At 42.1% G+C, this 9,864-nt stretch overlaps 1 protein-coding gene across 2 annotated transcripts in view; it reads right to left on the reverse strand.

Moving 5' to 3' along the window:
• The window catches only part of LOC126397974 (vasoactive intestinal polypeptide receptor 2-like), a 72,918-nt gene that overhangs the window by 41,514 nt on the left and 21,540 nt on the right, over positions 1-9,864 (reverse strand). For both annotated transcript variants that reach the window (XM_050057112.1, XM_050057111.1), the window contains exon 3: positions 6,942-7,049. In XM_050057112.1, the coding sequence (XP_049913069.1) occupies positions 6,942-7,049 (108 nt within the window). The remainder of the gene's footprint in view (positions 1-6,941; positions 7,050-9,864) is intronic.

The raw sequence follows: 9,864 nt of genomic DNA on the forward strand, positions 1-9,864 counted from the left end.
CGATTTGCAGCGATCAGTTCGGCGTCTGGTCTATTTTCTGCGCGAGCCGCGAGCGAATGTGTCAAGCCAGGCAGTGAAAAATAACAGCTGGGAGCAGAATCGCTTGTCGACGGTGTGGAGAAATGCGCGTCTGATGTGAACGGAGGTTCTCCGGCGCGCGCGAGAATTTCGGTGCGCTGCGCTTCGCAGGCAGTGTGGTCCTGGCGTCAGGGTCGACTGGCACAGTCCCGATGGGTCGGCCAGCTCCCTCTGGAATGCCCCTGTTGCTAGGAACCCCAGTGTGGTCAGCACCTGTATGGATACAGGCAGCGCATGGCTCCTTGCCGTGTCGCCGTGTCGCACTGCCGGGTGCAGCTCTGCGCACAGTTCCAGGAGGATTGGCCTCGGGAACCTAAAGCAGCTGATGAGCCAGTTGTTATCATGTGCCAGTGCCATCTGTCTCTGAACACACGCTCTCTTCGTATTGCGCCATTTACAAATCTTCTAATACTGCTAAAGCAGCCGTTGTTGTTAACGGTATTTTCGGCACCACTTTGCGCATTCTTTTATATCCACTCATCTAATTGCAGACATGTGTGTTAATTGTTCATCAGTGTTAATTGTTCATGTGTCTCTGATGTGCACATCACTCTGAGGACTAATTGTTTTCACATTTATTTATTATAACAGTTTCCCAGCATCACCTCTGTGTCGCCAAAGGATCGACAGCTGTAGAAACGTGCGTACGGCAGCCATGAAGTTGGCGTGAGGCACCGCACATTTCCACGGTCATTTCACTCTTGATACATCTGAACTTTGCCATGGAAAAGGACGTACGCCACGTTTTTGTGCGTACTCACCCTTTGTACATGAGACCCCTGGGCCCTGTGACTAAGTGACTAATAGGAAGAACAACTTTTAAAATTGGTCCAGCATTGAGAGAGAATGCTGCAGCTACGTATGTAGCAACAAAACAGGCTGCAGTGTAACCATTCAGAGTACGTTTGCACCGTCAGTGTAGGTCACTAAACTTGCTTGTTTTTGCCACTGACAGGCTCAGATTGTTTTTATAAGTGTCTGACAACATTATGGAAAGCATTCCCACGGATAGAGACCTTTTTGTTCATTTTGTTTAACCAGAAACAGCCTGAAATTGTTGTTGCCAAACCCCCCAGACTCCATTTAAATGAACAGAAATTTTATCATTGTACAACACACAGCATTCAAAGTCAACAGAAACAAAATAAAACTCACAAAAGTCGTCTTGGTACATCTTTCCACTGTTCCAACAATCACCAGCTCTGGTTTGGTTGAAATAAACCCATACACACTAAAATGACTGTTTATTTAAATGAAGCTCAGCGTAAGTTCAATCAGGAAGACCTTTCTCCTGCTCACCCTTTCACATTTTCTCCATCCCACTGTCACTACTCCCTCTAATCAGCTGACTATGGGTGTTCACTCCTCTAGTTATCCAATCACACTTGCCATGATCTCTCAGCCAATCAGGATGCCACTGCAAAATTTTAAATCTGCTCTCTCTTCTGCTGCTGTCAGCCATCACTTTCGGCAGACTCTTCACACCCTCCTCCACCCCGGTCACCTCCAGCCATCGTATCCAGTACAAGCTCTCAGAGACTCATTCCCAGGGCTGCCCCTGACCAAATTGGGGCCCTAAGCGAAATTTTATTTGGAGGCCCCCATCCCAAATGTATCATAGGTACAAAATGACCGTACAACAACTTGCCATTTAACTTGACAACCTTTATTGGCAATAACAAATATACTGTAGATACAGTAGTTTGGCTGTATGAGTCAAATAAAATAAAAAATTCAACCTGAAATAAATAAATAAATATTAAATAAAAATAACTTCAAACTGAAATAAATAAATAAACAAATCTGAGTCACAAATAGCCATCAATTACTCATCAAAAGAAAGTAACTTCCACCACCTCAATCCCCCACCCTTGATTAAACACTGAAAATAAAATAAAAGAGGGAGACAGGTTTTTCCTATTTAATCTTATTTTGTTATATTTCTCCCTCTCCCCTCTCTGGAGGCGTCCGATCTCCCTCAGCCCTCCGCCTCTCCCACCTTAATTAAACACTGAAAACAGAAATAAAATACAGAGACATTCTTTTCTATTTTCATCTTATTTAGCTATATTTCTCCCTCTCCCCTCTCTGGGAGCATCCGACCTCCCGGCCCCGCACATACCCCCGAGGCTCGGGTCTCCCCCTCCGTGGAGCCCGCCCACCCTCCCGTCCCCGCACATACTCCTGAGGCTCTTTTGGACGACAAGTCGACAACTCTTCACCTGCTGCAGCTCTGCAAGTGCCTGCCGGCGCAACCCTCTTATTGTTCAGATGTCCAGTGCTGTCAATCATTGCAGCGACGCATGGGCGGTCAGGTCTGCTGTCAATCATTGCAGCGACGCATGGGCGGTCAGGTCTCTTCTCTCCTTCCTTGAGCTGATTCTATGCGCGCCTCACGGTAGCGCATGTGCGCATCCATTGCCCATATGCGCAAATGCGTCCCCTCGCGCAAAATGTGGCCCCCCATGGAAGATGAGGCCCTACGCACAGCGCGTGTTCTGCGTTTAGGGAGGGGCGGCCCTGCTCATTCCTCTACTCATCCAGATCATCGGCACTTCTCTATCTTCCTCTCATCCTCACCACCTCTACCACCACCAGCGTCTAGACCCCGGGGGGGTTTCCTATTCGACTATGGATTCATCACCCTCCTTAAATCAAACCATCTCTACGGGGTCTAATTGCCAAAGCCTTTCCACATTCTTATTCATTCGTTCACATGTTAATAAATATTCTTTTACCATAAAAACATGTCTCTCCTGATTGAAATGGAGTCTGGTGGGTTTCTGGGCTGTTTTTGGTTAAACAAAAAGGATCTTACTCTAAACAAAAAGGTCTGTTTCTGTAGGGATCCTTTCCATAAGTTGTTAGAGACTTATAATAACAATCAGAGCCTGTCAGTGGTAAAAACAAACACTTTAAGCGGACGTACACTGACAGTGCGAACATGCCCTGTCTGGTTACATTGCAGCCTGTTTCACTGCTGCCAGCTGCATCATTCTCTCTCATTTTGTGAAATGGTTGTCTCCACTGGTCACTTAGATGTAAAAAAAATCATAGTAGTTTACACAGGGTGTATTTGTCTACTATAATGAACTTCAATGAAGGTCAGCCCCCATGCAGGTTATTCCAAAGGGTTCACTTGTGTTTGCAGTCACGTACTCAGAGAGTGACTCTTGATGTCAAGCAGGCGCTGCTCTGCTGATGACAGGCCTCATCCTTTAACTGGATGATCTAATGCTCTCCGTGTCTGCAGGGGGAGCAGGGAGAGGTGGATGAACCAATGGCCACTGACAGATGCTGCCAAGGGTATCAGGGAAAGTGGGCCAATCCAGATGTTGTCAGCTGCCCCGCGAATAATTAGACACATTAAGTGTAGGAGCTCAAGCAGCACAGGATGGTGGGAGAGTGGGAAATAAGTTTCTGTTCTTTTAAAAATACTGACAAAAAGTATTACAGTAATTAATGATATAAATATACATGCGTTACCATCAAATGAGATCAAAAACAAACACTTCAGGAGTCATTTTTCTTCTGAGTCAGCTCATGTCTGTCATTTTTAACTTGCAATGCCCAGACGAAAAAGGCAGGGTTTTTTTTTGTATGTCTAACAAAACTTTCCAAAGACACTTTTCAGCTGTTTTGAGTTAAAACTGAACAATTTGTGGGAGTCAGTTGAGCTAAACTTCCTGTGTGACATATATGCCTCTACAATCCCAATGCCAAACTGAAATTACTCCCTAGTGATTGTATGCCTCCACAAACCAGTCATGTTGCACTGACAGTTTACATCCATGTCTGTGAAAACATGGATGCTTCACAGTTCACACACATCTTCCCCCAACAGCACAGAAGATCTATACAATCAGCACAGATGCAAGGTGGACACCCAAGATTAGTGTCACCAATTCAGTATCTGACCAAATGTCTCCCCTTCTGTTCCTGAGATGTGGCGTTCAGTAATGGCTGGAAAGTGTTTCGCAGAAAATTATGATGTCACAGTGAAGTTGAAATTTGACCTTTTGGATATAAAATTTCATCACTCCATCAGCATATGCTATTAGACATTTGTGTGAAATTTCATCAAATGTAATGTATGAATTCCCGAGTTATGGCCAAAAACATGTTCTGCGAGGTCAAAGTGACCTTTGACTGCCAAAATACAATCATTTCATTGTTGAGTACAAGGAAACATTTGTGCCAAGAAATTCCCTCTAGACGTTCTTGAGATATTGCATTCACAAGAATGGGACAGACAACCTGAAAACATAACGCCTGCAGCTATGGCTATCACACGCAGAGAGGCATAAAAAGGTGCAAAATGCAATGATTTGCAAATCCTTTTCAATATACAGAGGGGGAAATATGTATTGAACATGTTTATTTTTTTTCCAATGCAGCTATTCACATGGAATTTGGGACAGAAAAACTAATAAAACTGATAAACACTGATAAAGACATCATAACATTTAAATCCAAAAAATGATGTGCAATAAAGGGGAATGACAGTGGAAATAGTATTTAAAATGATAACTGAAATGTATTTAATACTTAGAGAGGCCTGTGTTTGCAAGGCCAGCTTCAAGACGCTTCCTGTATGACGACACTAATCTCTCACAGTGTTCAGATGGGATTTTGGTGCATTCTTCCACACAGACAGTCCTTAAATCTTGAAAAGTTGGGGAGACCTGCTTGTGATTCTTTAGAAATAAATTCTACTTTCATGAGTTCAACAAGTGTCCTCAGTTTCCAAATGCTTACTAAGTGTTGTTAAAAGAAAAGGTGATGTGTCACAGTGGTGAACATGATCCTGTCCCAACTTTTCTGGAATGTGTTGTAGGCATGAAAATCAGAATGAGTGTATATATATAAAAAAAAACAGTTTTTCAATTTGAACATTAAATTCCTTGTCTTTGTACTCTACTCGGTTGAATATATGTCAGTTTGCAAGTAACTGCATTCTGTTTTATTCACATTTTGCACAGTGTCCCAATTTTTGGGGATTTGGGGTTGTATCTCTAAAAGTCTTCTCTTTACTAAATGATTTTAACAAGCCCCAACACTTGTCTGTTTATGTTACATTTTCAGATATATATTCTTATGAGGACAGAGGAAGGAGACTGCATCACTTTTAGTTTAGCTCTGGTTCAGATACAGAGAGAGCAATGGATGGCAGAGGGTGAGGAAGGTTAAGACTGCAGGGTAAGGAGGGGCTGATGGGAGAGGAAAGGGAAGCAGGAGGAAGCAGAGAGGAGGTGGAGTGGAGGGATGAAAGACCTGCCGGCCTGTAGGCTAGCGTGCAAAGATGATGGAGGATCAAAGGTAGAGGGACAAGAAGCAATCAACATGATGGATGAAACAGAATGAGTGGACTGAAAGACAAGAGTTTGTAAAATGAGCTGTGAAAGGAAACAGCTGGAGGAGGTCACGACAGTCCATACTGAGCTGGTTCAGTCCAGGACAGGCGAACTGCAGCGTTTAGGTTCAGTGAGTACGTGAACCTTAAACATCCGTACCGTACTGAAAGTTCCATGGTCAAATATCAATACTTTTGAAATGAATTTGAAATGAATCTTAACAAAAAAAGAATTGGCATTGTACATTTCTACAAGCCAAAGATACCTTACATCTGTACATTATTATGTAACTGATGCATTTTGTTGTGTTTCTTTATGTTTGAATAATACAGTGGATGTGTTTAGGCACAAACACCTCTTGGCTATGGTCAGCAAAAGATCATGTTCTGCCACTTCTGGCGGCACTATCTCGGCAGAAAAAACAAAGATGTCTCATCTCGGCAGGAAACACAGCAACAGGTTGCTATAAAACTTGCACATTTAATGGCTGAAAAGCCGCTGGAGACACAGTGATGACTCACGATGAAACATTTGGTTTTGTTGTTGGTCTTTAACAGTGGTCTGCAGCTTGGCCGGCATCTTGCCAAGGTGATACGTCATCCACCATCCCCTCCACCTCCAGATGACAGTCAGCTCACATACTACATCACTTTAGAAATGTTGATATGACACGTATGGAATGCAGAAATGTAACTATTTGTGGTTTTCAGAAATGTACAATGCCAACATTTTATTCTGGTGAAAAGGACTGCTTTCATCTATCCCTGGTGAGACTGGGCGAGAGACACAGACCCTGGACAGGTCGCCAGACTACCACAGAGCTGACACATAGAGACAAACAACTATTCACGCTCACATTTACACCTTCTGGCAATTTAGAGTCCCCAGTTAACGCAACCTGTATGTCTTTGGACTGTGAGACGAAGCTGGAGAACTCAGAGAAAACCCACACTAACATGGGGAGAACATGCAAACTCCACACAAAAAGACCCAATACAGCTGGTGGATTAGAACCTGGAACTTCCCTGCTGTGAGGCGTCAGTGCTAACGACTGCACCACAGTGCCACCCTCAACAAAAGAAAAAAACAACCTCAAAAGCTAAATAGAAAGGTACATCTAAAAACAACAACTATGGTGAAATGTATAATTTTTTCATCAACAAATTAAAAACGAAATGATAACGTTGAATGAATGGACTAAATGATCTGAACACTTTTTCCACCACTGCCTCACACACAAAGTAAGAAGGACACTTTTAATCTAATTTTTATAATGTGCCAAAACAAACCTTGATGCTTTAAACCACTCCTAATTAATTCCAGGAGAAGAAGTCTCCGATAATAAAAGCAGCGCAACTTTCCCATGAATCCTATTTGAAAATTGTTCCCTGACAATCCCAAACACTTGAAACTGCCTAATGTTCCCAGACACAGATACACATGTTGGATATTCCCTGACAGCCCATGTATGACCATTTCCATCAGACATGACATTGATGTTGGACTTACCGTGTTTTCCAAACAGGTGCAGGAGGGGGGAGGGGCAGGGGAGGGTCATCACCTCGCCGACCGCTGCACTCTGCCAACACGACACACTGTTCCACTCGCCACGACATCCTGCACACACACACACACACACACACACACACACACACACATTGGAGGTATAAATCAGACTGCTCATGACTTCCTGTTTGGCTCCTTGTTTGAAACTCACTGATCTTGTGCCTGCCGCTGAACCAACAGTCAGGACACATAAATCAACATAAAAGCACTCTCCTCCTCTGAAGTTTAGACATTTGGCTTTGATGTACTTACAGGGAACAGAAAATTCTTCACTGAACATCTTACTTACTTATTTTACATTGTGAGAATGAAATTAAGATTATTTTAAGGGCTAAAACGAAAATGTTATAAAAATGTTATACTTAAAGGATCGCAGTGCAACTCTAAATGTTAATGACACTTGGTCTGCTATTACAGGAATACTGTAGGCTTTAGTAACTTCATTTAAGGTGCATTATAAAACAAATCCCGTAATTTTAAGGCAAAAATTTAAAGCATTAAATCAGATATAAGACTTTGTGATAAAGTAATGGAATGATTAAAGCTTTTTTTGTGGATGTTTGTCCTTTTGTGAGCTGGTTTTGCACCTCTAACCACTTTAAAATTATTTTTAATGCATGACACAGTATTTTTCTAGCAGAAATTGAACAATAATTTTGCTTCACTTTGCTTTTCAACTATATATTTTCTTGCATTTTTGTTTTTGGTCGAGCAAAGATAAATATTACATATTATCAATTTACTGTGTTCTTTGTGTGACTTTAAAAAAAAAAAAAAAAAAAGAGTGATGACAGTTTGTTTGTCCTAAAAAAATTATTTGCACTTGGTGCAGGCTTGTTTCATTATTTGCACATTTTATAAGCAAATACGACTTACCAAAAATATATAAGGATCAGTTTTGGAAGAAGTATTTTTTTTTTGCAGATGGGAGGGGGTGCGGCCGCACCCCCCGCACCCCTAGTTCCGACGTCTATGGAAGTACTCCAAGTTAAAGTCTTGCATTCAAAACTTAACTGAAGAAAAAGTATAAAAGTATTTGCATCAGATTTTACTCAAAGGCCCAGTGTGTAGGATCCAGGGGGATATATTGGCAGAAATAGAATATAATTTAATAAGTATATATTCTTTTCTTTAGTGTATAATCACCTAAAAAGGGAGCGGGTCCTCATCTACGGAGATCACTAGGTTGCACCACCATATTTCTACAGTAGCCCAGAACAGACAAACCAAACACTGGCTTTAGACAGGGACATTCACATATTCCCAGCCTGTTCTTATTTTGAAGTCACCAAATACTGCCACTAGGTCGTTATTTTCTGTGTCAGACAGCATTGATAAGAGGTCATTCTTTCGCAGCAGTACAATACACTGCTAGGTGGGGTCAGTTCACAACCCCACAGGACAGCATCAGTTTGAGATGCCATTGAACAACAACGTAATTAAAGGTACTGGAAAGTCCCTGGAGGGGTGGTGAATGGGTCCATCAAATACCGGAATGGTACCACAATGGGTTTTTTTCTAAATCCAACCATGTGCCTCTGTTGCACAAGGAGATAAGCATAAATAGGCAGTGTTTTACCGACGCTGTCAGTTCATTTGGAAAAGATAGTATGCATCTAATGAGCAGAAACTGTGAACATTGAAGTGTATTTTGAAAGCAATGCATGTAAGAGGTGTAAAGTGACACAACGTCCCAGAACAACAGCAGACACATCCAGGATACACAGTTACATGTAGAAGTAAAAGTCAACTGACCAAGTGGAGATTTATGATGAGTTGGGAGTGAGAATGTATTGGTTTACACGTCGGCCACTGCAGTTAGAAGCCCATCTGAAATGAGCATCATTGTTAAACACCTTTTTTTTTACCACCTGCGAAACTGTTTTATTTGCTATTTTTACTGGTTTAAATCAAAGGGTCCTTTTGTTTTGGAGAAGAGGACACCTCTGTGGATAATTTAGCTCCTGGTGAAAACCTCCTGAGCATCTGGATCAGAAAAAGGGTGAGCACACGTTAGCAGATGCCGGATGAGCGGCTTGTCTCCAACATGGCAAACAGCATCAGAGAAACACTGATCTGTAACGTGAAACATCTTTGTTCAGTGTTTTGACTGGTCTTAATCACCTGGTCTGTTTGTTTTGAAGAGGAAGACACATGTGAATTCTAACCAGGAGAAGTTTCAGCTGGTTGCAATCTACAATCCTCACAGCTAGATCAATCCCCCTAAATCTTACAAACTTCTCCTTTAAATTATATCACAACTCTGACCCGATGATGTGTCATATTCTGATGGTGGTTTGTCCTTTAAGATACAGTAACTGTGAGTTTAACACGCATATTCTGTACACACACACACACACACACAAACACACACATACTGTATGACTGCAGACAGGCGTGAGAAAGAACCCACAAGCTGCAAACCACACAGATAAAAAGCTCTTATATTATCACTGTATTCAAACATTCAAACACACATGAACTTTTAGAGAAAACAGAGCAACTCAGCGTTGTATGTACATGACTCTGGAGTACTTGGCTTGAGAAGTAAATCAATGATTGATAGCGAGTGTGTTGCAACACAAGCTGAAACGCCGTCCAGACACACCCTTCTGTTCACATAGCTGACCTCAGTCAACGCATATACACATACACACACACACACACACACACACACACACACACACAGACATTTGTGTGTGTGTGTGTGTGTGTGTGATTTGACTTTTTGTTCCTGCAAATGCCAAAACTGTTAGTAATCATAAAACTCTCCATCCTGAGTTTATTTCACTTAAGAGCTGATTTCCAAATAATTACCTGTGTGTGTGTGTGTGTGTGTGTGTGTGTGTATGTGTGTGTGTGTCGC

This window comes from Epinephelus moara, chromosome 11, assembly GCF_006386435.1.
Source record: "Epinephelus moara isolate mb chromosome 11, YSFRI_EMoa_1.0, whole genome shotgun sequence".
NCBI classification, from domain to species: domain Eukaryota; kingdom Metazoa; phylum Chordata; class Actinopteri; order Perciformes; family Serranidae; genus Epinephelus; species Epinephelus moara.